The 26,906-nt window shown below is 48.2% G+C and overlaps 2 protein-coding genes and 2 long non-coding RNA genes across 9 annotated transcripts in view; 2 read left to right on the forward strand and 2 right to left on the reverse strand.

Moving 5' to 3' along the window:
- Nucleotides 1-2,062: 2,062 nt before the first annotated feature.
- Nucleotides 2,063-5,742, reverse strand: LOC144247903 (uncharacterized). The gene is made up of 2 exons (XR_013341367.2): nucleotides 5,375-5,742; nucleotides 2,063-2,356 (listed from the first exon to the last, which is right to left on the reverse strand). It is a non-coding gene; the product is annotated as an uncharacterized LOC144247903 (long non-coding RNA).
- LOC110482560 (uncharacterized) lies at nucleotides 5,729-23,426 on the forward strand. Of its 4 annotated transcripts, none has more exons than XM_077789589.2 (4): nucleotides 5,729-5,809; nucleotides 6,193-6,259; nucleotides 19,802-19,880; nucleotides 20,067-23,426. In XM_077789589.2, exons 3-4 carry the CDS (start codon nucleotides 19,829-19,831, stop codon nucleotides 20,996-20,998), a joined length of 984 nt encoding a protein of 327 aa, XP_077645715.2. In that variant the 5' UTR covers nucleotides 5,729-5,809; nucleotides 6,193-6,259; nucleotides 19,802-19,828; the 3' UTR covers nucleotides 20,999-23,426. The 4 variants fall into 4 exon arrangements, with proteins under 4 accessions (XP_077645715.2, XP_085449660.1, XP_085449661.1 ...); XM_085593534.1 differs by lacking the exon at nucleotides 6,193-6,259 and adding an exon at nucleotides 18,524-18,794; XM_085593535.1 differs by lacking the exon at nucleotides 6,193-6,259 and adding an exon at nucleotides 18,712-18,794.
- Nucleotides 6,453-26,458, reverse strand: LOC144247901 (uncharacterized). 2 transcript variants are annotated; one of them, XR_013341364.2, is made up of 3 exons: nucleotides 25,812-26,458; nucleotides 23,036-23,130; nucleotides 6,453-18,961 (listed from the first exon to the last, which is right to left on the reverse strand). It is a non-coding gene; the product is annotated as an uncharacterized LOC144247901 (long non-coding RNA). The 2 variants fall into 2 exon arrangements; XR_014958720.1 differs by having other exon boundaries at nucleotides 6,453-23,130.
- Nucleotides 26,415-26,906, forward strand: part of LOC144247902 (uncharacterized) — a 38,878-nt gene continuing 38,386 nt past the window's right edge. The window contains exon 1 of one of the 2 annotated variants that reach the window (XR_014958719.1): nucleotides 26,415-26,565. Coding sequence is in view for 1 of the 2 variants with exons in the window: in XM_085593536.1 (XP_085449662.1) it covers nucleotides 26,468-26,565 (98 nt within the window). In the remaining variant the exon portion in view is untranslated. The remainder of the gene's footprint in view (nucleotides 26,566-26,906) is intronic. The other variant, XM_085593536.1, reaches the window with a different exon arrangement.

Raw genomic sequence — 26,906 nt, forward strand, 5'->3', positions numbered from 1 at the left:
AATGACACTGGGAGAAGAAATTCCTCACAGCAGGGCGGCTGAGGCTCTAGCAAAATTTGAAGGGTGAATAAAGGGAAAAGAACAAAACTACAAAATTTACCAAGATATTCCAGATGTAGACTAGAAGCCAGTCTCAGGGTAGTCAATACACTACCTTGAGAGTCCATAGAGGTAGAAATTAGGGCGCGAATTAATGGTTAATATAGAAGGTGGGGGATTGTTATGTGTAGTAATATAATTCACACCATTCCTTGTATGAAATATGTAATATTGGATAGTTGTTAGATTATGACCATTGTATTAGTACCTCCCTCCACTTGCAGGCGAGACTGGATGTATATTGGAAACTGATTTACAAGTAAAAGGATGTGGCTAGGCCAGGAGATGGGCTATGTCTGGACTCCAGGTGCTGACCATTGGGATCCCAGGTGTTGATCATCGGCTGCTGATCATCCTGTAAATGGCCCAGATTGGTATAATGGAAATTCTCAGACAGATCCATGTGAATGCAGCCTTCCCGTAAAATCTCATCAGGAATTCACCTACTCTGGACACTGAATTATTTCTCTTCATCACTGTTATGTATAATAAATATAATTCACGCCATTCCTTGTATGAAATATGTAATATTGGATATTTGTTAAATCATGCCCGTCGTATTAGTTCCCCCCCCCCCCCCCCCCCCCCCCCTTTACAAGCGAGACTGGATGTATATTAGAAACTGATTTACAAGTAAAAGGATGTGGCTCGGCCGGGAGATGGGCCATTGTCTGTGCTGATCGTCCAAGATGGATATCATGGAAATACTCAGACAGATCCATGTGAATGAAGCCTTCCCGTAAACGCTCAACATTGAATTTTTTCTCCTCATCACCAAAAAGAAATCCTTATTAACATATGGACTCCAAATAGAAGAAAGGACTGATTGCTAAAACCTTGGCCTCAGGCAGAATTTTCCCTATAAAAACCGCCTGTGCCAGGATGGAGGTGTGTGGGCACAGAGGAAAACCTCTGCTGAGGCTGACTCCTTGTGGCACACCCAGGGTCAACCCTAGGCTCGGCTCTGTTCTTTCCTTGTGGCTGGCTTGATAAAATTTGATTGCAAAATAAATATTTTATTTTTTCATATTAATTTGGCTGGACAAATTTTCATTTACAACAACCATAACCTGCAGAGGACCAGACTGGACTGGGCTGTGGGAAGCAGGAACAAAGGAACAACTCTTCCTGGTGTTACCAGGAGGGAAGGAGAGGGGAGAGCTGCTGCTGGACCTCGGCAGCAGGCTCTGCACATCCCCCCACCCTTCGGCTACCAGGGTGCCAGGAGGAAAGGAGAGAGGATGGTCTGCTGATGGGGACTTCAGATACAGACTGGACACCTCTTCACCTCAGTGTGCCATGGAGACTCCAGGGACAGACTCTGCACGCCTTCTCACCCTTCGGCTACTGGAAAAGCTACAACAGCCCCCTGCCGAGCTGACTTTTTAATAAAGAGCTGAACACTAATAAAGGTATAGACCCTGTTCATTTCAGGGATCACCCAGAGCAATGCCATGGAGATCTCCTTTGCCAAAAAGTGACCCAAAACACCCCAAACCCCACCAAAATACCCTTAAACCACAAAACAACCTGGGACTAAAATAACCCAAAGTCCCGAAAAAACACATGAAACGTGCCCCTAAATACCAAAAAACTGCACAAAAACACCCCAAATCCCTCCAAACCAATCCAAAATCTCATAGAAACACCCTGAAATCCTTCCAAACCCCTCCAAATCACCCAAAATCTCATAAGAAATCTCCCCATATCCCATAGAACTGCCCCCAAATTCCATAAAACTACCCCAAAATGCCAGAAAACTGCCCCAAAAATGGTCCTGACCCTACCCTAAACCCCCTGCACAGTCACACTCCCCCAGGTAAATTCAGCTTGGCCCAAATCCTCTTTTTATTTTACCCCAAATCCTTCTTTTTCATCCTTAATCCTCCTTTTTTAATCCCAAATCCTCCTTTTTTCAACCCCAAAATCTCTTTTCCTCCCTGTGAAAAGCTCCAATCACTTGTGTTAAAATTTTAAAAGTTTAATAGTGTGAAAAATGCATATTTTATGATTGGCTTTTTGCAAATGTTACAATGAATATTATATGTGTAATGTTAGAAAGAAATTCTCTTAAGTAGTGTTAAATATAGTTTTAGGTTACAACATGATGTTAAAAATAGCAACTGTGTATATGAAGAGTTTTTTAGGAATGAGATACTTGCTTCAAGGAACACCCAAATCTTCCAGAGAAGAAGAATTTATTGTTTTCTTATCAGAAGAAGCTAATTTCTTCAGGCCTTGCTCAGACTCGAAGATGCTGTGGGGATTAAAAGAAAAAAGTTGACATACAACAGACAGAGTTTCTCGTTTTAAACAGAATGTATGCATAACCATGAAGGATATATGAATATGTAACAATGTATTGTTTTAAGGGTGATCCCTTTGTTCACAAGGCATGCTTTTCATGACTTAGTGTCTGAGAGCACCCGGACGTCCATAATTCTTTGTTTTTTGTCCTGTAATTGTCCTAACTCTAAATTTTATTACTCTAATTGTATTACTATTTTTATACCCATTTTATTGTTATTAAACTTTAAAAATTTCAAAAACCAAGTGATTGGTGTTTTTCACAATTATGGTAGCAGAGGATGGTTGCTAACACCTCTCTGTCGGTGCCTTAGGAAAGTCAGGGTGAGGAAGATGCGTCCTGCCCTGTCAGGCAGCCTCACTTTGTTCCCCTGGTGTGACCCACAGACACAGGTTATGATCCATGGGCAAAAGGAGACAATAAAACAAAGAAAAGGGAAAGGCTTCCCTAAAACAGTGGTAATTAGCCCCTAAGACTAAAGTGTTCAAGAAGAACAAAGACCCAAGGACAAAGGATAGGTATTTGTTGGGATGGGGTGGATAAGGGGGGGATATGAATGCGTGTGCCCGAGAGAATGCTGGTTATCCCAGACTTGCCAAGCAAGAGTGTGGTCTCCCATGCTGCGTTTCCATCTTTTTCGTGAGAAAAATGGCCAGTAAAGAGAAGAAGTGAATGATAAAAATGACTGAGAGAATTCCCCCGGGGGAAACTGGGACTGGGTCTCTGGGATGGAGTTGGATCCATTGGGGTGGAGGGGAAAATAAAAGGTAAAAAGAGGGTTTTCCTGACATAATCAATTGGTGGGAAAAAAAAAAAAAAAAAAAAAAAAAGAAAAAAAGAAAAAGGTAAAATGTGTGGGAGGGTCCCCTAAAAATTCTGCTTTGGACAACACAGCTAGATTGAGGGATATCTAAGAACACCAGCACTAGCCAGTAACACCTTGAAGTGTAATTAGGTGAATTGAAAGGTACCTTATTGTCTTGTTGGGTATGTGAGAGTGGGTCCCGCACCAATAAGCCGTTTCCACTGCAAGTGGTGGCTGAGGCAAAACCCGCAAAACAAGCCTTGTTCCCCTGGGTGTGAGAGGGAAGCTGTAACTGCAAAGTGTGAATCACACACAGCCAGCCTCAAAGGTGAACTGGCACCAGAGGCAACCAAATTCAGGGCACTTCCCGGAGGCCTGGCGGAGCCCAGAGAGGCTGCCCCCCAAAGCAAGGATGGCTCAGTATCGTAGGACCTTTTAGCACAGTGGCTGTGCAGGGTACTCGTGTTACCCATTCTCCCAGTGGGGGGAGCGGGGAGTCCAGATCCGGGAAAGGTATGGAGGTCCGAACCCCTGACTCTGAGGCTATCTCTGGGGAAGAGGGATAGCCAAACCTCAGGGAGGTGGAAGGGGTCAGGGTGGGGGCTTACACGATCCAGGCTTCTCTGGCAACAGAAATCCCTTTGTGTAAATCTAAGAGGTTTGCTAATGTTTCCTTACTCTGTGCAATAAAATAAAGGGAAATGTAGAAGTATGAATGAACAGGCCTGAGGGTGTAAAAGTGTGTGCGAGAGTGAGTGGAAAATAAATTTGAGTAAATGCAAATGAGTGGAAGATATGTAATGCAGATTGTTTATTTTGAGCTTTACCTCCTTGGAGGGAGGTGGATTGTGTTGGATGGTATGGTGAGAGAAAGGACTTTTTGTGTAGTTGAAAAAAACCAATGTGGTATTCAGGTTGTTAAAGAAAGTGGGAAACAGAGGCATGAGATGAATAGATGAGATCTTGAAAAATGGGGCAGAAAACCAGTAAAAAAAGAAAAAGGGAGTAAAAGGATACCAGCCGAGATACCCCAAGGCAGCCCTTGGAGGGGGTTATGCTAGCTAACAGAGATACAAATCCCTGAACAAAGAGAAAATATAGGGTATGCCGTAGTTGATGAGAAAAACATGCAAACTATTTAAAAAGGGAAATTTACCTTAAACTGGTAAACTCAAACTTGTGAATTATATGCTCTAAATGAGCACTGGAATATGTAACACACAAAGGAGATATGGATGCATTGGGATTTTTTTTTGAGTAACAAGGCAAGTGACTGAAAGATATATAACTTGCCAAAGGATAAATAAAAAGGTGATGAGAAAAACAACATTAGGAGGTTGTGAGTTAGCTCTCTGACCCTTTCAAAGTATCCAAGTAGAAGTTTAGATTTGTTAGGCTCTAAAATTTATTTATCAATTCTAAAGAACCGTTCAATCCAGAAGAAAGAATATGCCATATGCTGGACGGGAGATTTTGAAAGAATAAAAAAAAAAATCTTTAAAGTATCAGAAACCACCGAGACAAAACAAGAGAGGAAAACGGGGGGGGGGGGGGGGGGGGGAAGGGAAGGGGGGAGGAAGGAGAAGAGAGAGGGCTGGGAACAGGAGGAAGGGAGGAAACAAAGAGACTGGGATCCTTTGCAAGTGTTGCCTCCTCCGGTCCCACTCGCCCCCCCCATCCCCGCGGCTGCCCCGCCGGTCCCCCTCCCCATCCCGGCTCCGGCCCCGCCGGTGAATTTGTGTGCCCCGCTCCCGGCCGCCTGGCCCGCGGCCGCTCCGCCGGCAGTGCCGGGTCCGTCCTGCCGCGGGGCCTGGGCTCGCCGCGCTGTCCGCACCGGGGGTCCCGTCGGTCCCGTCCCCCGCTGCCGGCCCGCGCCGGCTGCGCTGGGCGCCGCCGCGGCTGCCGGGAGCTGCCGGTCCCCACCCAAGATCCCCTTGGCCGGTTCCGGCAGCGGACCCCGCCTGCGCCTTGGGGGACTAAGCCCCGGCGCGGATCCCTCCCCTGAACCCCCTCCAGCCCTGCGTTCCGTTCCCTCGGTAACCCAACAATCCAGAGACATTCCCCTCAAAAACTCTGGAAATGTTCCCCCAAAAACTCGGGAATGTGCCCCAAAACCCAGTGAACTTTCCCCCAAAAATCCGGAAACCTCCCACAAAATGTACCGGAATGTTGCCACAAACTAAAATCCAGAAATGTTCCCCTAACAATCCAGGAATGTTACCCCAGAAACCCAGGAAAGTTCCCCCAAGAATGGGGAATGTTCCCCCCGCTCACAAAAAAAACCGGAAATGCCCCCACAACCTGCCGCGTGTGTGAGCCCACCCAGCCAATAGTAGCGTGCCCTGCCCCGAATCAACCAATCACCGCGCCGCACCTTCCCAAACTAACCAATCACCGTGCGGCTCCCCTCAGCAACACCTGCCTCCCCCGCGCCGCTGCAGCCAATCAGAGGCGAGCCGGAAATGGCGTCCCCTGACCCCAGGGCCGGGCATGAGCCCGGTGGCCCCGGGCGCCCCGGGCTCGGGCGGGTCCTGCGGGAGGCGCTGGGAGAGGCCGGAGCTGCGGGAGCTGCGGGAGCTGCGGAGGGGCCGGGACAGGTGGGGGAATGGGGGATGAGGGTCCTAAGAGGGGACCGTGGGGGAGGGGTCTTGGGAAGCGTCTGGGGAGTCTCAGGGGACATCCTGGGCTGGGCCCGATTGGGATCTGGGAGTTCTCAAGGGGGTCCTGGGGGGTCTCAAGGGGTTCTGGGGGGATCTGGAGCTCCTGGGGGGGGGGTTGGGGGTCCAGGGTGATCCTGGGCCAACCTTGAGGGGGGCTGGGGGGGGGGGGTTGGGGTTTCTGGGAGAGGTCTGGGGAGATTTGGGGTCCTGGGGAGTCCCAGGCCCAGCCTGCACTGCGGTCTGGGGGTTTTGGGGGGAGGGGGCACAACAGGGTCTCCCTGTTTTTGGGGGGTCTGTAATGGTGCCCCCTCCCCAAAAAGCTCGGAGGGCCCCTTGAAGTGGCTCCTGTTCCACCAGCCGGTGCCCGCTGATCCAGGACAGCCCTCAGTGAGTCTGGGGGGTTCTGGAGAGCTGTTTGGGAGGTCTGTAGGGATTGAGGGGGCTTTTTTTTTTAGATTCGGGGGATTTTTTTTTTTTTTTAATTTAGGGAAAATTATTGGGTTTTGGAGAGAATTATAGGGGTGGTGTTGTGTATTTGGGGGATTTTGGGTTTTGGGGGATTTTATTCGTGTTTTGGAAAAGTTGGTTTTTTGGGGTTTTTTTTGGGTGTTTATTGGCATTTTTGGGAGTTTTTTTTCATTTTTGTTTTTGGGAGGCGTTTCGACTGGGATTTTGTGGGATTCTCTGGGGCTTTGGAGGGTTTTATTTGAATTTTTGGAGGTTTTACTGGAGTTATGGGGGGCTTTGGGGTTGTCCTTGGGTGTGGCGAAGGGCCGAGAGGAACCAAAATCTCCGTAAAACCCAGAAAGTCCTAATAAAACCCAGGAAATCCCGATTAAATTTCACAAAATCTCATTAGAACACCCTAGAATCCAAATAAAAGCCCACAAAATCTCTTGAAACATCAACAAACCCCCCAAAATCCCAAATAAACCTCACAAATCCCCCGAAAATGTCCCCAAACCCACACAAAGTATCACAAAATCACCCAGAGACCCAAAGAAATTCCGGCAACACCCAAAAAAACCCCAAAACTCCCCAAATCCAAACAAAAATCCCAAAAACTCACAAAAAATTCCTAAAAGTTCCAAATCCTCAAAGAATCCCACTAAATACCCCCAGAATTTGAATAAAATCCCCCCCAAATCCCCCAAAAATTCCAATAATACCCTCCAAAATTTCAGAGAAATCCACAAAACCCCAGTAAAACCTTCCAAAATCAAAAAAAAAGAAGCAAAAAATTTCACTTAGCCCCCGAACATCCCCTGAAAAACACCCCTCCCAAAGCACCAATAAAACACCCCAAGATCCACAAAAACCCCCAAAATTCCCCAACTCCCCCAAAACCTAATAATTCTTTTAAAAAATCCCCAACAATTCCCCCTAAGCTCCCAACACAATTCCCTAAAGCCCAGAAGAGGCCCAAATGCCCCAAGCCCTCTCAAGCCCTCCCTGGTCCCTCCCAGAGGCGATCCCTGGCTCGGTCTCAGGCTTGGCCCCTCTGGGGGATTTTGGGACAAACTGGGCAGGTTTAGGGTGGCTTTCAGATCCCCTGCGGGCATTCCAAGCATTTTCAGGTGGATTTTTGGCCCCTTTGGCTGAGTTTAGGCTGAATCTGGTTTAAGGGGGATTTTTGATCCCGTTGGATGATTTTAGACCCATGTGGGGGGCGTTTGGGCCCATTTGGGTCATTTTAGGACAAACTGGGCCCACATAGGTGAATATCTTAGTCCTGTGTGGGTGATTTTAGGTCCCTTATTTTTGTGATTTTGGGCCTATTTGAGTAGGTTTTTGGCTTCTTTGGGGAATTTTATGTGAAACCACTCCTTTTTAGGGTGATTTTAGGCCTTCTTGTGCTGGTTTCAGGTACCTTTGGGTGATTTTAGGTACCTTTGGGTGATTGTAGGTAAAACCAGGTACTTTCAGGGTGGATTTTAGGTGCATTTGAGAGATTTACGGGTGATTTTAAGACACTTTGTGTGGCTTTTAAAACATTTGGGGTAATTTTAGGCCATTTGGGTTGGATTTTAGATCCCTTTGGATAATTTTAATCCCATTTGGCTGATTTTAGGCCAAACCATGTGGATTTAGGGTGGATTTTAGGGCCCCTTTGGCTGATTTTAGGGCAAATCTGGTGGATTTTGGCTGTATCTGAGGCCCTTTTGGGTGAGTTTAGGTCAAACCAAGCCCTCTTAGGACCGTGCATCCCCTTGACCACACTCCTTTCCCCTCAGGGTTCCGCCCTTTCCTTGCCCCCTTTCCCCTCACAGTTCAGCCTTTGGGAAGGGGGAGGAAGAGGCACAGCCGCCACAGGGAGCAGCAAGAGAAGAGCAGAGAAGGAATCTTGTGGCCCTGGCACTCCCTGAAGTCCCCACAGCCCTGGGACCATCGCCCCCCATCCCGCAAGTGCTCAGGGAGCGGATGCTTGACTCCAATATCCCCGGGGGTGCCTGGGTTTGGGGTTTTTTGGGGGGAATGTTTGGAGCTCGCAGGGCTCCAAAGCCGAGCTGCAGATGGCCCTTGGGGTCACCTTGGGGGTACCTGGGAGGTGTTTTTGGGAGGTCCCAGGGCTGAGAGTGACTGCTCCCACTATGAGTCCAGTTGCTCCCTCCATGTTTTTCCACTTTCCTTGGCACTCCCAGTACGAGCCCAATTTTTGCCCCCATGTGCTTCCAGTTTCCTCGTCACTCCCAGTATGAGCCCAGTTGCTCCCAGTATGACCCTGGTCACTTCCCCTCACTCCCTGCAGTATCCCTGTTGTTCCCAGTATGAACCGAGTCCCTCCCAGTCATTCCCTTAAGATGATGCAATTTAACCCCAGCAAGGTCCTAGTTGCTCCCGATTCTTCCCACTTTCATCCAGTGTGTTCCCAGTCCTAGTCACTCCCAGGGTGATCCCAGTCTATCTCAGCAAGGCCCTAGTCATTCCCACTTGCCCCCAGCATGTTCCCAGTTTCCCCAGTACATTCCCAGTCACTCCCAGTCTGGTCCCAGTCACCACCCATGCGTTCTGAGACACTCCCAGTAGATCCCAGTTGCCCTGAACATTCTCAGTCATTGCCAGGCACTCCCAGTACCTCAGCGCAGTTCAGTTGCCCCCAGTTTTATCCCAGCTGATCTCAGTTCCTTTAATTATGTCCCCAGCTGGCTCCCAGCATGGGCCTGGTAGCTCCCAGTAACCCCCAGTCATGGTCCAATGACACTCACTCTAATCCCAGTATGATTGTAGCCACTCTCAGTATGACCCCAGTCACTCCCAGTCTGATGCCAGTGGCCCCCAGTGTGATCCCAGTTGCTCCCTGTCAATGTTAACATGACCCCAGTAGCCTCCAGTATGATCCCAGTGTCTCTCTGTCTCTCCCAGTTTATCCCACTCACTCCCACTTTCTCCCAGTTGCTTTCAGCACAATTCCAGTTGCTCGCAGCCAGTCCCAGTCAATCCCAGTATCATCCTTGTCACCCTCTATGTGATCCCAGTCTGACCCAGCATGAACCCAGCTGCTTCCAGTGTGATCCCAGTATGATCCCAGTTGTCCCCAAGCATAGTCCCAGTTGTTCCCAGTTCCTCGCAATATGATCCCAGTTGCCCCTTGAATCATCCCAGTCCCTCTCAGCAGGGTCCCAGTCATGCCCAGTTGCCCCCAGCATAGGTTGACTGTCCCAAAGCATTGACCCCAGCCTGCTGCCAGCTTTTCCCAGTGTGGTTCCAGTCCCCCCAGTATGGTTACAGACACTCCCAGTATATTTCAGTTGCCTGGGTAAGGTTCTAGTTACCTCAGAATGATCCCAGTCTTTCCCAGTTACCTCTAGCATGATCCCAGTTTCTGTCGTTTGCCCACATTGTGGTCCCAGTTGTTCCCAGTATGATTGATGTTGCCCCAGTTGTGGTCTCAGTCCTCTCAGCATGGTTCCAGTACCTTCTAGCTGATCCCAGTTGCTCCCAGTGTGTCCACATTTTCCTCCCAACACGGGCCCAATAGCTTCCAGTAACTCCCAGTCAGGTTCCATTCACACCCACTCTAATACCAGTATGAGTGTAGCCAGTACCAGTATGATCCCAGTCACTTGAAGTCTAATTCCAGTTGCTCCCAGCATGGGCCCAGCTGTTCCAAGTGTGGTTCCATCACTCCACTATGGTTACAGACATTCCCAGTGTGGTCCTAATTGAACCCAATTGCCCCCAGTATGGTCCCTGTTCTCCCCAGCATGGTCTCCATAGTTCCCAGTGTGGTTCCAGTCACCCCAGTATGGTTACAGGCCCTCCTAGTATATCCCAGTTCCCCCCAGCATGTCTGTGGTCCTTTCCAGACACTGCCAATGGTCCCAGGAAGGTGTTAGTTATCCCCATATGATCCACTACTCATGCCCAGAATATCCCAGTTGCCTCCAGCTTGCATCCAGTCCTTCCCAGTTCCTCCAATTTGCTTGCAGCATGATCCCAGTTCCTCTCAGCTGCTCCCAGTAAGCCAAAGTGGGATCCCAGTTACTCCCTTTCAACCCCAATATGATTCCAGTAAGTTCCAGTTTGAGCCTAGTCACATGCCACTCCCAGTGTGGTGCCAGTATAATCCCAGTGTCATGGTTTGACACTGGCACAATGCCAGTGCCCCCATGAAAATGTGATCCCTCCCTTGAATGCTGTGAAGTGGAATTTAGAACAGAGCAAAGCAGGCTCAAGCTTAATAACTGAAAAAAACTTTATTAAGCTACTACTACAAAAGAAAAGAGAAAACTAAAGAAGGGAAAAAAAAACTACACAAGGATCAAATGAAAACCTTGCAAAGCATTCCTCCCCCCACCACTCAACTCCAACAAACCACAGTGAGACACTATCTGGACCCCAATCAGGTTTCTACCCTCTAGACAATTAATACTCAGTCTATCGAGGGAACAGAGTTTCTCCTATGCCACAGACCCCCCCAAGAAAACACAGCTTCACATCCTGTGTTTCCATGTCACACATGGCACCGCCCGGAGAAAAAGTTTGCCATGGTGAGTGACCCTTCTCCTTTCTATGCACAGTGTTCTCGCTACCAATGCATAGATGGACAGACTGCTTTTAAGATTTTTCCTTTCAAGGATGCCCTGCCAAGAGGAGAGAAAACAACAGTTTAGTTTTTTATTATTTTCTCCTGGGGCCGAGGGCTCAAGAACAGAGATCTTCTTTTCTTATCTTTCTTTTCCAGGACAGGGGGACACTACCACAAACCCCCTAACCTTTTCTCCATTCACTATACTCTTGTCTTTTCCCAGCTGAAGGAAGTCTCTTGACTCACTGGCATCCTCCCAAAACACAGTCTCTCTTGGAGGAGAAGATTGGTTCAGGTTGTGGCTAACACGGAAAAGTCCAGCTAAAAGTCACTCCTTATCCCCCTCCCATCTAGAATTCCTCCTTTTAACATCCCAGGGTCTAAAGTGTCCCTCTTCCTCTCTTTCAAACCGAGGAGGGGAAAGGAAAATTCACAAAGCTTTCATTTCTCAAGGAAGGGTTAAAAGTCCAAACTCCTAAGATGGCTCAATGCCCGGACATCCAGCAACTCCCACGCACTGGGCACCTTGCAGCTCCCCCCGCTCCTCCTTCCTCACAGTAGAATTGCTGACAGAACTGCCGCTGTCTCTTTCTCTCTCCGCTGTCTCTTTCTCTCTCCGTCTCGGGAGAGAAACTCTGCGGGGGGGGGGGGGGGGGGAACGGAAACATCCTAGATTTCTTCCACCCTTCTATCTGCAGGGGCCAGCCCGGTTCCAGTCCTTCCACCCTTCGGAGTTACCTCCATCAGGCCATGAGACTTCCCCTCCCCCACCCAGCCACGGCCGGGCAGGGGAGAGGCTGCACTGCACGCTGACCGGAACTAAAGAGAGCAAGTTCCCCTGAGAATTCTGCTTTTAACCCCTCTGTGTTCTCAGAGGCGTGTCTACTTTCAATTGGTCAATATCCAAATTGACCTCTTCCTTCCGGAAAAAATTATCTTTCCGTGTCAAACCACGACACCCAGTTACTTCCAGTCTCTCCCAGTATGGTCCCAACTGCCTCCAGCATGGTTCCAGTTGCTTCCTAGATCAAGCCAGTCAGTCCCAGTATGATTCCATTTGCTCCCAGTTACCCCCATTATGGGGGATGATGTGCAGGGTGTGTTCCCAGTTGCTTTCAGATACTCCCATTTTAGTCGAGTCACTCCCAATATGATCCAAATATGACCCCACTGCGCTCCCAGTCACTGCCAGTATGAACCAGTTGTGCTCCACATGTGTCCAGTTGCTCTCTTTCACCCTCGCTTTTGTTGCAGTCACTCCCAGTATCTCCCAGTGTACCCCATTTCCCTCCAGCATGTTCCCAGTCACTCCCAGTTCCTTCCAGTATGATCGCATTTGTTCACAGCCATTCCCAGTCAGCCTCAGTGTATTTGCACTCATTGCCAGTATGATCCCAGTCACCCCCAGCAGGATCCCAGTTCGTCCCAGTAAAAGCCCTGTGGTTTCCAATCACCCTGGCATACAGCCAGTCACACCCAGCTCATCCCCGTTGCTTCTGACATGATCCCTGTTTCTCACAGCTGCTCCCAGTCACCCTCAGCATAATCCCAGTCACTCCCAGTGTATCCCATTTCCTGATGACATGGTCTCAATTACCTCCTGCAGGCTCCTACTCACACCCAGTGTGATCCCAGTAGAGCCCAGTCCCTCCCAGTGCTGCCACTCCTGGCATCCCCCAGCCCTCTGTGTGTTCCCCCCTCCTGGCTGTCCCAGAGGAGCCCCAAGGGCCAGCAGTGCCCAGGCAGGGTCCCCAGCCAGCCCGTTTGGATGTGCAGCCCCCAGTTTTCCCAGTTTGCCTCTCCTTTGGCCCAGGCCGGGTTCCTCCCTGGAACAGCGGCTGGGAACAGCCGAGAGCCCTGCGCTGCCCATCCCGACCTGTCCCAGCTCCTTCCTCACTCATCCCGCAGGCTGCGAGGGCTTAGGAAATGGGGCACCAAGGGTGTGACTGCTCCAGGGGGAGGAAGAGTAGCAATGGAAGAGGAGGGATGAATGGAGCGAGAAGGGATGGAAGTAGGAGAAAGAGGTGAGCTTAGGGTGAAGGAGGGATGGAAGGGAAGGAGGATAAGGAGGTGAGGAAGAGGATGAGCAGGAGGAAGAGGAAGGACAAAGGAGGATCAAAGAAGGGGAAGGGACCGTGAGGTTGTGCCCTCCATGAATTTGCAGCCCCACACCTGTAGGATCATTGCCTCTTATCCCTCAGGTATCTGAGGAGGGGGAGCGTGGCCCAGATACCGTGGGTGTCCCTGGGTTGGGTTTTTTTGTGGGGATGTTTGGAGAATGAAGAACTCCAAAGCTGAGCAAAAAAGGCCCTTTGGGGGTACATTGGGAGGCCCTGGTGGCAGCTGCCAGCAGAGGCAGCCTGGAGGAGCAGAGCCCTGTGTCCCTCAGGAGCCCAAAGAGGGGAGCCCAGAGAGTGCAGATGATCAGAAACAGGACATCACTCCATGATCAAGATGATCAAGTGAAACTGATTTATTGCAAAAACTAAGCTCTATTTATACTGTGTTCGATTGTTCATGCGCCTCAAGCTAAAACATAGTTGCTTAGGCCTAACTGTTCACGTGCCTCAAGCTAATACATGATTGGTTAACTCCTTTGCATGCATTGTAAGCTTTTAGATAATTCAGTTATTTTTTCTTCATGTGTCTCGCTGCAGTTTGCTTGTCTGCCTTTACATCCTAAGCTGTCTGGAGTTGAGTGTGTTCTCCTTTCGTGTCCTTCAAGGGCATTGTGACCTCACTCAGTTTCTATGAAGGCTGGCTGGATTATGCATATGTTGCATATGTCCATTGTCCTGCAAAAAACTCTCAACAATTCCCCCTTATTTTTGCACAAGCCAGACTGAATTAATGGCATGTTCAGTTATTCTCTGTACACACTGTAATAAGTCCTTAAGCCAACCAGTAATGCCCCAAGATTTTAACTACTCATCAAAAGGATTATCAACATCTGTACGCTTCTTCATGTTTTCTTTAAGTTGCAAAAGTTTTTTGTGAATTGATTCAGAGTGATCAGAAAGGTTCATGCAAAACATCCCTTTAAAATCTACAACCATGTCCTTTTGCTAGCAATAAAAAATCTATGGCACCCCTATTTTGTAACACAGCATGGCGTATGCTATCAGCATCAGTGGTGAGTTCATCTAGCACTGTGGACATGATGTTAATTTGTTTCCCTGTCCAACATGCTCGTCGCCTCAATTGCGTGAGGGCCTGTGCCAAGGCTACTCCTGGCATGAAAAATGATGCCAATATAACTGATGGTGGGTCCCATCATTGTACCTCATCTCTACATTCAGGGCCCAACTGATGCACACTATGTCTCAAGCACTAGGACTTGTGACTGATGTTAAGCATCTGGTGGATGTTAAGGGTAAATAATGTTAGTTTGCCAAAATAAAATGATCCTCCCAATGCTTTCTGGGGCACTGCAGGCCAGGCTCTATCCCCACAAATGAGGAAAACCCCAGGAGGTTGCATTTTAGCCATACCTTGCTCTGGTGGTAAAGGTCTTATCCAATTGTTGCAATAATCTGCGATATTGTAATACCATGAGGAGCCAGGGGATATCCCAGTGCTATCATTTTTTGGTCATCCCTCTTTTATACCAGACAAATCTGAGCCTGTAGAATAATATCCAAAAACAATAGACAGTAATTGCCTGGCATAGAACCCAGGTTGTCTAGCTCATGTGGCTCCATGCTAGTAATGTTCAATCCCTGGGCAATTGTAAAAGCTTGTGCTGACAAGGTGTTCATTGGAATCCCGAAAGTGTCGCATCAATTTGCAGAGGTTGGTCCCCTCTGGATATTCCACCATTAAATCATGCACCAACTTGACCAAGCCTCATTTAAATTTTTGTGCACTGTGGCCTTAGTCCAAGGTCCTAATTCTTCCATAGAAGCTAATGGAACTCCAATTAAACAAGTACAAAAAGGATCAGAAGGTGTAGCTAATGATAAGCAAATTGACTCCTTCCCTGTTTGATTAGCCCATGTAATCCGCATGTTTGTTAGCTGATCGATGTTAAGCAATCCCTGCATTTTTTCTATTATTGCAATGATCATCATCTGTTGCCTTCAGGGGAAGGCAAGGCGACCTGGTTTCAAGGAACAGCACGGCAGCCCAGTCTCCCCTGGGCCACTCGGGCCAACGACACACGCAGGCACCAGTGTGGTGGACGGTTGAAAGCATTTATTATCTTATCTCATGGGTTTAAATAGTCTTGGGGGACTCTGCTACGTCAGGAGGGGTTGGTAGGGTCTCTAGGGTTAGTCAGGAGTGGAAAACTACTGGGTTAGGTGTGGTTACATTCTTTGGGGTAAATGGATAACATGTTGCAGGGTGAGAGGGGGAAGGGGTCTTTCTTTCCGTCACATCCCGAAATCTTCCGTTCGCCTGTCCCTATCTACTACAATCATCAATATTATTTGTGGAACAATTGGCATTATTGTCACCATTGCAGAGCACCTCTATGCTTTGCCCAATATTCTTTGGCCTCATCCCACTGACAGTCAGGAACGTGATGCTGTTGTGGTACTGCTATTCCTCTCCCACACTCTGTAGCTGTAATCTGACTCATGATATAGTTTGATTTGCTACGGCTTGTTTTGCCAAGTGAAATTGAATCAAAAGCAAAACTTGCTGATCCTGTGTTTCAATAAGGGATAAATCCTGGCTAAAATTCCAATGTTGTAAAAATATTCTTGTAAAGGGTGCAGGGGGAGGTTGTCTTCTATGATTAGGCCCTAAAAATATTGCTAACGTGTGCTCAACATTAAGTGTATTAGGTATACTAAAACATCTATTGCAAGCTAAATTAGTAGAGCTAAATTTTTTCTTTTTCCTGCGAGCTATAAAAAGGTTATTTTCCTGACAGACTTGTTGCCACCACTTCAGTTTGCATTTAACACACTGGACCTTGATCCATGGTTTGCAAGAATAGCCGTGAATGAGACAAGCTTGTTCAATTTGGTTTAAAACCTGTATTGGAAGTAGTGGTAAGCTGTCATTACTGGTTACCATTACCCCAGGTCCACATCTGTTGATGGCTGTGGAAAAAAGTTCAATTGTTGTTCAACCGTCAGGTGCCTGAAGTATTGGGTTCAGCTGTGTCTAAAGTCGGTGTTGTTGCCAATGTTCTGCTTCTGGACAGGGTATTAGCTGGCAGGTGTGACTTCAGGTAAGGTTTAACCTACTGAGCCAGAATCCAGCGAATTCCTTTATCTGTAAGTAAGTACATGTAACCTCTTCCCATTAATTTCACCGTGGCTGGTCCCTCAATGGCTGCTGTTAAAAAGGTTATGTAGCAACTGTGGCCTTTAGTTGACTTAACAAATCCTTGCCAATTAAACCTAACAAATTACCAGGAGTCTGCATGACATAGGGTCTTGTTGTTATGCTTACTTTATCTGGAAAAGTAAAGATAATTATTTCCCTACTTAACCAAGTTGCTTGGGTTCCACCAATTCCAGCAATTCCCAAAACAGGATTGACTACTGGCCAGTTCCTGGGCCATATAGTGTTTGAAATTATTTTTACATCTGCTCCGGTATTGATTGTGAGCCTCTTAGCAATAGAATTACCATTGGGATGAATCAAGGTTACCTGTTACCTGGTTTACCTCTCGTGATATCCATGGCCCAATACACTTCTGGGTTACCTGTGGAACCAAAACCGCCTGTTTTCCTGCTCCTTTAATCCTGTACAGGGGCACAAGGCTTAAAAGGAACAAGTTGAGTAATTCGTGATCCCTTAGGAATAGATACAGGAGAGAAAAATGTCCTAACCATAATTTTGATAACCCCTTGATAGTCCACATCACTAACCGCGGGAATTACATCTAATCTTTTGCTAGCAGATGATCTCCCTAACAGGAAAGCACTAAGCCCATCCCACAAAGGTCCCTTATTAGTCTCTATCAGATGTACTGCAGAGTCAGTGATGGTAAAGTCTACTGTAGTTTCCACGTCCATTCTGGCACTGATTGAAGTGGGTAAAGTCCTCCAGAGGAGATTGAGCTAGCAGCTCCCTGAATTTGTGTCTTTGCGTGTGGGGTCATGCTCTGTGATCCATTTCGCTGGAACTTGCACTCGTGTTGTGATTATCCTTCCTGCAATTGGAGCAAAACTTCTTCATTGGGGCAGATCAACATTGACTGTATATATCTATCTTTCCGCATCCAAAACATTTGATATTTTTTCCTTCTGATTTTTTCTCTAATTTTCAAAGTAGTGGCTTTACAGCACCTTGTACCACAGCAGCCACAGGATGCTTTCTGTCTCTGTGCTTTCTGTCTCTGTGTGGTTCTGGTCATTAATTCTAGCATGTCAACAACTTCTGCTCCCTTCTGCAACGTGGTGAAAATCTGCCAAGTCTTGTCATTAGTGTTGTCAGAGGCAAGCATCTTAAACAGCTTCTGCTTTGTATCCAGATCTAGGTTGGGGTGATTGTAGATGGCTCTCTGCGAGCAGTCTTCATTTAACAAAGTCCTCTTTTTCTTATTGACATATCCGTGTAAAAGCCTGAGTATGCAGCCAGTCTGGCAATGCAAGGACCGAGTTATATGCAAGTTGTTGGTTTAGATGCAAAACATCATTGATACTTCGGGCTTGGCTAGTTGCTGTGGACCAGGGGCCTTCTCCTAATAATTGCTGTGCTGGGATTCCAAACAATGGGTCCCCTTGAGCCTGAAGTCTTACTTCCTCTTTTTTACATGCCCATTCCCAATTCTTTTAAAACTGAATTTGCTGGTGCGGGGGTATGATTAATATAACCAAGGTTTGAACATCTGCTGGAATTAAAGTATCTGCTGTAAAAATGAATTGCAATAATGATTGTGCTAATTGAGGCTTCAAGCCGTATTGTGTAAGGGCGCTTTTCAATTTTTCTAATATCTTCCAATCAGATGGCTCCCATCCTTGCCCTGTGGCTTAGGTTACCACAGGGAAGGCTTCTATAGTACTGGGGGAAAAAGACCCTTCTATTATTGCTTAAGTTATAACTCCTTTCCACTTCCTTTTTTGTGTGGGTTCTATATCAGGGTCTACCTCTAACTCACAATACTCTGTGGTCGAGAGGGGTATCCACCTCCCTCTCCATTCGTTGAGAACTCTTTCAAAAGCTTAAAATAGTTGGCAGCTCCCTCTTTGCAAAAGAATAGTCCTTTTGGGAAGTGACTCGATCACTTTGTTGAATTACTAACTTTTACAAATTGTCTACCAAAGCTTTTAAGTCCTCTTCTACCAAGGCAGATCCTGAATATATCTTTTCTTCTTCAGCCTCATCTTCAGATAATGAATGCACTACTTTTAACACTTCATCACTGGCTGCTCCCTTTTCCTGAATACCTTTATTCTTGGGTCAGCAGCTCAAACCTCTGAGGGAGGTAGCTTCCTCACTCTTGTTTCTGGTCTGAGGGTTTGAGTTCCTTTTCGGTTACTGGAACCAGGCTGGAGGGTTGGGGGCCACATGAAGGAATGTTTAATGTAGTCAAGAATAACATGCTAGCAGGAAATGCCTGTGACAGAGTCTGGGCTTGGGGCAAACACAGCACAGGCTGCTGCAGCCGCTTTCTTTTCTGCTTTCATCACTCTTAATACGTCTATGATGTTTTTCCACAGGGTAGCATATTTAGATGCCTCTTTAGCTTCACCTCCACCCGAAGCAATACAGTCCCATATCATGCAGCCCACAGCCTCCCATGTCAATACCTCAAAAGCGACATGCACCCCTGGTATGGTGTTATGATCTCATGCCCAGTAAATAAGTCCATTCAGAGTAGCAGCATTATATTTCTGCCATCTCTTAGAGAGGATATGCTGGAGAAGTTTTTGGACCCCATCTCTCTCATGGTCTGACCACATTTCCTCCCCGGCCACTCACCCGATCCAGGTGAGATCAATTTGTCTTCATCAGTTTGTCTTTACTTGTAGCTCCAAACTATCTTCTTCTTGCCAGGGCAGCGAGGATACTTTCAAGTAGCTTCTCTGCTTCCTGAAGGCTGTAGCTGAACCTCTGCATAACAGTGAAATAGCCATCTTTGGGTCCCTGTTCGGGTGCTAAAAAATGCAAAGGATCAGAAACGGGACATCACGCCATGATCAAGATGATCAAGTGAAGCTGATTTATTGAAAAAACTAAGCTCTATTTATACTGTGTTCTATTCTCTTACCTCAAACTAATACATAATTGCTTAGGCTTAACTGTTCACATGCCTCAAGCTAATATATGATTGGTTAACTCCTTCTGTGCATGCATTTTAAGCTTTTAGTTAATTCAGTTATTTTTTCTTCATGTGTCTCGCTGCAGTTTGCTTGTCTGCCTTTACATCCTAAGCTGTCTGGACCTGAGCGTGTTCTCCTTTCGTATCCTTCAAGGGCATTGTGACCTTACTCAGTTTCTATAAAGGCTGGCTGGATTGTGCATATGTTGCATGTCCATTCTCTTGCAAAAAACTCTCAACAAAAGAGGGTTGAGTGCCACCATTGGTGGGACCCTCAAGAGCCTGGAGAGGGGTGGAGGGGACTCCTTGAACCCCCTGCACCCAAAGCAGAGAATAAGGGGAGAAGGGATCCCGGGACCCCAAAAACCCCCAGCATCCCTAAATGGGGAGAGCCAAAAGGGGGGAGCTTTTGGGATTGCTGGGACTCCCAGCAGCCTGGGGAGAATGGGGACCCCCAATACAACCATGACCCCCAGCAGCTGGGACAGGGGGAAATCTTGAACACCAGAGGGGAGGGAGCAGGGATGGGGAACTCCTGGGAGGCATTTTCAGGGCTGAATCTTGGTGTTTGGGAGGTTTTTATGGAGCCCAGGTGGCTGGTGACTTCTAGAGATGGACTTGGGCAGAGGAACCTTCAAACTCAATGTGCTCATCCCTTGTTTTCCCCTAAAACTAGGATTTCCCCTTCCCAACCCTCGGCCAGATGGAGGAGAAGGCTGCAAGAAAGGCGAAGATGTCCCGGGACCCCCAGGCAGGTGAGGAAGAAGTCAGTGCCCCTTTCCCCGTCTCTCCTGCTCCATCTCCCAGCCCAGCCTGGCCCCCGGCTGCAGGACAGCCCCACTGCCGGTGCCCTCCTGCCTGGGACACACTGGGGGATCTCCTTCCCCTTCCCTCTAGCACAGAGGCAAATCCCATCCTCTCCTTGTCTCTTCCTCCCCCAGGGAAGGAGCTGAGGATGGAGACTAGAGAGGACAAATCCCCATGGCAGAACCTCATGGAAGAGTCCATTTTGAGCGGATCCATGGCACAGGAATCTAAAAGGGAGGAAAAGCCCTGGAAATTGCACACAAGGAGGGGCTGCAAATTCAGATTGCGGGGATCTGAGGAGGAAAGACCCACCCTGGGCCAGGAAGGTGGCTGGAGATCAAGCCAGACCTCGGACCTAATGATGCATGAGCTTCCTGATGGGGAGAAACCCCACAAGTGTATGGAGTGTGGAAAGAGCTTCAAGAGGAGCTCTGACCTGATCAGCCACCAGAGGACCCACACTGGGGAACGGCCCTACGAGTGTGGGGAATGTGGGAAGAGCTTCAGGAGGAGCTCCCACCTGATCAGGCACAAGGCAATCCACACTGGGGAGAGGCCATACGAGTGTGTGGAATGTGGGAAGGGCTTCAGGCAGCGGGATGCCCTGATCGTCCACCAAAAGATTCACACTGGAGAGAGGCCCTATGAGTGTGATAAATGCAAGAAGAGATTTCAGACCCGCTCCAATCTCCTCCTGCACTATCGGATTCACGCAGAAGAGAGGCCTTTCTGCTGCCCCAACTGCGGGAAGGGATTCAAGGACAACTCCACCCTCATCCAGCACCGTAAAATCCACACTGGGGAGAAACCCTACAAGTGTGGGCAGTGTGGGACGAGCTTCACACGGAGCTCCACCCTGATCAGGCACCAGTTGATCCACACTGGGGAACGGCCCTATAAGTGTGGGCAATGTGGGAAGGGCTTCAGTCGGAAGCCCATCCTGATCCAGCACCAGAGGACCCACACTGGGGAACGGCCAAACAAGTGTAGGGAATGTGGGAAGAGCTTCAGTCTGCGTTCCAAGTTGATCATCCACCAAAAGATCCACACTGGGGAGAGACCTTAAGAGTGTTGTGAGTGTGGGAAGAGATTTCCGATTACCTCCCATCTCCTTGAGCATCAGCAGATTCACATGGAGGAGAAGCCCTTCCGCTGCCCCGACTGCGGGAAGGGATTCAAGCGCAACTCCAGCCTCATCAGGCACTGGCGCATTCACTCTGGGGAGAGGCCCCACGAGTGTTCTCAGTGTGGAAAGAGCTTTTCCAACAGCTCTCACTTGACCCAACACCAAATGGAGCCACCGGTAAGGGAAATCCTATCAGTGCCCCAACTGCGGGAAGAGCTTTGTATGCTGCTGTAACCCCATCCTCCACTGGAGAACCCACATTGGGAAGAGACGTGGTGACCCAAATTTTCTGTGATCCATGTTGGAAAGATAGCTGGATGCTGATGCTTATCCTTTCGTTTGGCCTTAATTTTCTTGTAATTCATCTTCATCCCATAAAAAGAGCCAAAACAGGGTTAAAAAGCAATAAATTGAACAAAGATGTCTAAATTCCCACCATTTCACAGGTGTTTGAGAGGGAATTGAAGGTCTGGGGACAGATTCTGGAGGATTTGTGGGTTCTGGGGGGATTTTAGGCACTGTTCCCTCTTCTCTAAAGGCCAAGAGGGATTGATCTGTCTCCTCAAAACAACTCAATCTCAGTGAAAGCAACTGAATTTTAACCCCTAAGGGCTCAATCCCATCTCTAAATCACTTGTTCCCACCTCAAAAACACTCTATCCCACTTACTTGAAGTGGGAAATTTACTTGATTTCACAGCTGCCAGGGTGAGCAGGAGTTGGAAGAAGATTGGGAGAATTAGGATCCAAAACCTCTGCTGAGGCTGACTCCTTGTGGCACTGTTCTTTCCTTGTGGCTGGCTTGATAAAATTTGATTGCAAAATAAATATTTTATTTTTTCATATTAATTTGGCTGGACAAATTTTCATTTACAACAACCATAACCTGCAGAGGACCAGACTGGACTGGGCTGTGGGAAGCAGGAACAAAGGAACAACTCTTCCTGGTGTTACCAGGAGGGAAGGAGAGGGGAGAGCTGCTGCTGGACCTCGGCAGCAGGCTCTGCACATCCCCCCACCCTTCGGCTACCAGGGTGCCAGGAGGAAAGGAGAGAGGATGGTCTGCTGATGGGGACTTCAGATACAGACTGGACACCTCTTCACCTCAGTGTGCCATGGAGACTCCAGGGACAGACTCTGCACGCCTTCTCACCCTTCGGCTACTGGAAAAGCTACAACAGCCCCCTGCCGAGCTGACTTTTTAATAAAGAGCTGAACACTAATAAAGGTATAGACCCTGTTCATTTCAGGGATCACCCAGAGCAATGCCATGGAGATCTCCTTTGCCAAAAAGTGACCCAAAACACCCCAAACCCCACCAAAATACCCTTAAACCACAAAACAACCTGGGACTAAAATAACCCAAAGTCCCGAAAAAACACATGAAACGTGCCCCTAAATACCAAAAAACTGCACAAAAACACCCCAAATCCCTCCAAACCAATCCAAAATCTCATAGAAACACCCTGAAATCCTTCCAAACCCCTCCAAATCACCCAAAATCTCATAAGAAATCTCCCCATATCCCATAGAACTGCCCCCAAATTCCATAAAACTACCCCAAAATGCCAGAAAACTGCCCCAAAAATGGTCCTGACCCTACCCTAAACCCCCTGCACAGTCACACTCCCCCAGGTAAATTCAGCTTGGCCCAAATCCTCTTTTTATTTTACCCCAAATCCTTCTTTTTCATCCTTAATCCTCCTTTTTTAATCCCAAATCCTCCTTTTTTCAACCCCAAAATCTCTTTTCCTCCCTGTGAAAAGCTCCAATCACTTGTGTTAAAATTTTAAAAGTTTAATAGTGTGAAAAATGCATATTTTATGATTGGCTTTTTGCAAATGTTACAATGAATATTATATGTGTAATGTTAGAAAGAAATTCTCTTAAGTAGTGTTAAATATAGTTTTAGGTTACAACATGATGTTAAAAATAGCAACTGTGTATATGAAGAGTTTTTTAGGAATGAGATACTTGCTTCAAGGAACACCCAAATCTTCCAGAGAAGAAGAATTTATTGTTTTCTTATCAGAAGAAGCTAATTTCTTCAGGCCTTGCTCAGACTCGAAGATGCTGTGGGGATTAAAAGAAAAAAGTTGACATACAACAGACAGAGTTTCTCGTTTTAAACAGAATGTATGCATAACCATGAAGGATATATGAATATGTAACAATGTATTGTTTTAAGGGTGATCCCTTTGTTCACAAGGCATGCTTTTCATGACTTAGTGTCTGAGAGCACCCGGACGTCCATAATTCTTTGTTTTTTGTCCTGTAATTGTCCTAACTCTAAATTTTATTACTCTAATTGTATTACTATTTTTATACCCATTTTATTGTTATTAAACTTTAAAAATTTCAAAAACCAAGTGATTGGTGTTTTTCACAATTATGGTAGCAGAGGATGGTTGCTAACACCTCTCTGTCGGTGCCTTAGGAAAGTCAGGGTGAGGAAGATGCGTCCTGCCCTGTCAGGCAGCCTCACTTTGTTCCCCTGGTGTGACCCACAGACACAGGTTATGATCCATGGGCAAAAGGAGACAATAAAACAAAGAAAAGGGAAAGGCTTCCCTAAAACAGTGGTAATTAGCCCCTAAGACTAAAGTGTTCAAGAAGAACAAAGACCCAAGGACAAAGGATAGGTATTTGTTGGGATGGGGTGGATAAGGGGGGGATATGAATGCGTGTGCCCGAGAGAATGCTGGTTATCCCAGACTTGCCAAGCAAGAGTGTGGTCTCCCATGCTGCGTTTCCATCTTTTTCGTGAGAAAAATGGCCAGTAAAGAGAAGAAGTGAATGATAAAAATGACTGAGAGAATTCCCCCGGGGGAAACTGGGACTGGGTCTCTGGGACGGAGTTGGATCCATTGGGGTGGAGGGGAAAATAAAAGGTAAAAAGAGGGTTTTCCTGACATAATCAATTGGTGGGAAAAAAAAAAAAAAAAAAAAAAGAAAAAAAGAAAAAGGTAAAATGTGTGGGAGGGTCCCCTAAAAATTCTGCTTTGGACAACACAGCTAGATTGAGGGATATCTAAGAACACCAGCACTAGCCAGTAACACCTTGAAGTGTAATTAGGTGAATTGAAAGGTACCTTATTGTCTTGTTGGGTATGTGAGAGTGGGTCCCGCACCAATAAGCCGTTTCCACTGCAAGTGGTGGCTGAGGCAAAACCCGCAAAACAAGCCTTGTTCCCCTGGGTGTGAGAGGGAAGCTGTAACTGCAAAGTGTGAATCACACACAGCCAGCCTCAAAGGTGAACTGGCACCAGAGGCAACCAAATTCAGGGCACTTCCCGGAGGCCTGGCGGAGCCCAGAGAGGCTGCCCCCCAAAGCAAGGATGGCTCAGTATCGTAGGACCTTTTAGCACAGTGGCTGTGCAGGGTACTCGTGTTACCCATTCTCCCAGTGGGGGGAGCGGGGAGTCCAGATCCGGGAAAGGTATGGAGGTCCGAACCCCTGACTCTGAGGCTATCTCTGGGGAAGAGGGATAGCCAAACCTCAGGGAGGTGGAAGGGGTCAGGGTGGGGGCTTACACGATCCAGGCTTCTCTGGCAACAGAAATCCCTTTGTGTAAATCTAAGAGGTTTGCTAATGTTTCCTTACTCTGTGCAATAAAATAAAGGGAAATGTAGAAGTATGAATGAACAGGCCTGAGGGTGTAAAAGTGTGTGCGAGAGTGAGTGGAAAATAAATTTGAGTAAATGCAAATGAGTGGAAGATATGTAATGCAGATTGTTTATTTTGAGCTTTACCTCCTTGGAGGGAGGTGGATTGTGTTGGATGGTATGGTGAGAGAAAGGACTTTTTGTGTAGTTGAAAAAAACCAATGTGGTATTCAGGTTGTTAAAGAAAGTGGGAAACAGAGGCATGAGATGAATAGATGAGATCTTGAAAAATGGGGCAGAAAACCAGTAAAAAAAGAAAAAGGGAGTAAAAGGATACCAGCCGAGATACCCCAAGGCAGCCCTTGGAGGGGGTTATGCTAGCTAACAGAGATACAAATCCCTGAACAAAGAGAAAATATAGGGTATGCCGTAGTTGATGAGAAAAACATGCAAACTATTTAAAAAGGGAAATTTACCTTAAACTGGTAAACTCAAACTTGTGAATTATATGCTCTAAATGAGCACTGGAATATGTAACACACAAAGGAGATATGGATGCATTGGGATTTTTTTTTTGAGTAACAAGGCAAGTGACTGAAAGATATATAACTTGCCAAAGGATAAATAAAAAGGTGATGAGAAAAACAACATTAGGAGGTTGTGAGTTAGCTCTTTGACCCTTTCAAAGTATCCAAGTAGAAGTTTAGATTTGTTAGGCTCTAAAATTTATTTATCAATTCTAAAGAACCGTTCAATCCAGAAGAAAGAATATGCCATATGCTGGACGGGAGATTTTGAAAGAATAAAAAAAAAAATCTTTAAAGTATCAGAAACCACCGAGACAAAACAAGAGAGGAAAACGGGGGGGGGGGGGGAAGGGAAGGGGGGAGGAAGGAGAAGAGAGAGGGCTGGGAACAGGAGGAAGGGAGGAAACAAAGAGACTGGGATCCTTTGCAAGTGTTGCCTCCTCCGGTCCCACTCGCCCCCCCCATCCCCGCGGCTGCCCCGCCGGTCCCCCTCCCCATCCCGGCTCCGGCCCCGCCGGTGAATTTGTGTGCCCCGCTCCCGGCCGCCTGGCCCGCGGCCGCTCCGCCGGCAGTGCCGGGTCCGTCCTGCCGCGGGGCCTGGGCTCGCCGCGCTGTCCGCACCGGGGGTCCCGTCGGTCCCGTCCCCCGCTGCCGGCCCGCGCCGGCTGCGCTGGGCGCCGCCGCGGCTGCCGGGAGCTGCCGGTCCCCACCCAAGATCCCCTTGGCCGGTTCCGGCAGCGGACCCCGCCTGCGCCTTGGGGGACTAAGCCCCGGCGCGGATCCCTCCCCTGAACCCCCTCCAGCCCTGCGTTCCGTTCCCTCGGTAACCCAACAATCCAGAGACATTCCCCTCAAAAACTCTGGAAATGTTCCCCCAAAAACTCGGGAATGTGCCCCAAAACCCAGTGAACTTTCCCCCAAAAATCCGGAAACCTCCCACAAAATGTACCGGAATGTTGCCACAAACTAAAATCCAGAAATGTTCCCCTAACAATCCAGGAATGTTACCCCAGAAACCCAGGAAAGTTCCCCCAAGAATGGGGAATGTTCCCCCCGCTCACAAAAAAAACCGGAAATGCCCCCACAACCTGCCGCGTGTGTGAGCCCACCCAGCCAATAGTAGCGTGCCCTGCCCCGAATCAACCAATCACCGCGCCGCACCTTCCCAAACTAACCAATCACCGTGCGGCTCCCCTCAGCAACACCTGCCTCCCCCGCGCCGCTGCAGCCAATCAGAGGCGAGCCGGAAATGGCGTCCCCTGACCCCAGGGCCGGGCATGAGCCCGGTGGCCCCGGGCGCCCCGGGCTCGGGCGGGTCCTGCGGGAGGCGCTGGGAGAGGCCGGAGCTGCGGGAGCTGCGGAGGGGCCGGGACAGGTGGGGGAATGGGGGATGAGGGTCCTAAGAGGGGACCGTGGGGGAGGGGTCTTGGGAAGCGTCTGGGGAGTCTCAGGGGACATCCTGGGCTGGGCCCGATTGGGATCTGGGAGTTCTCAAGGGGGTCCTGGGGGGTCTCAAGGGGTTCTGGGGGGATCTGGAGCTCCTGGGGGGGGGGTTGGGGGTCCAGGGTGATCCTGGGCCAACCTTGAGGGGGGCTGGGGGGGGGGGGTTGGGGTTTCTGGGAGAGGTCTGGGGAGATTTGGGGTCCTGGGGAGTCCCAGGCCCAGCCTGCACTGCGGTCTGGGGGTTTTGGGGGGAGGGGGCACAACAGGGTCTCC

Source organism: Lonchura striata, chromosome 16 (genome assembly GCF_050655825.1).
Source record: "Lonchura striata isolate lonStrDom1 chromosome 16, ASM5065582v1, whole genome shotgun sequence".
Lineage (NCBI taxonomy): Eukaryota > Metazoa > Chordata > Aves > Passeriformes > Estrildidae > Lonchura > Lonchura striata.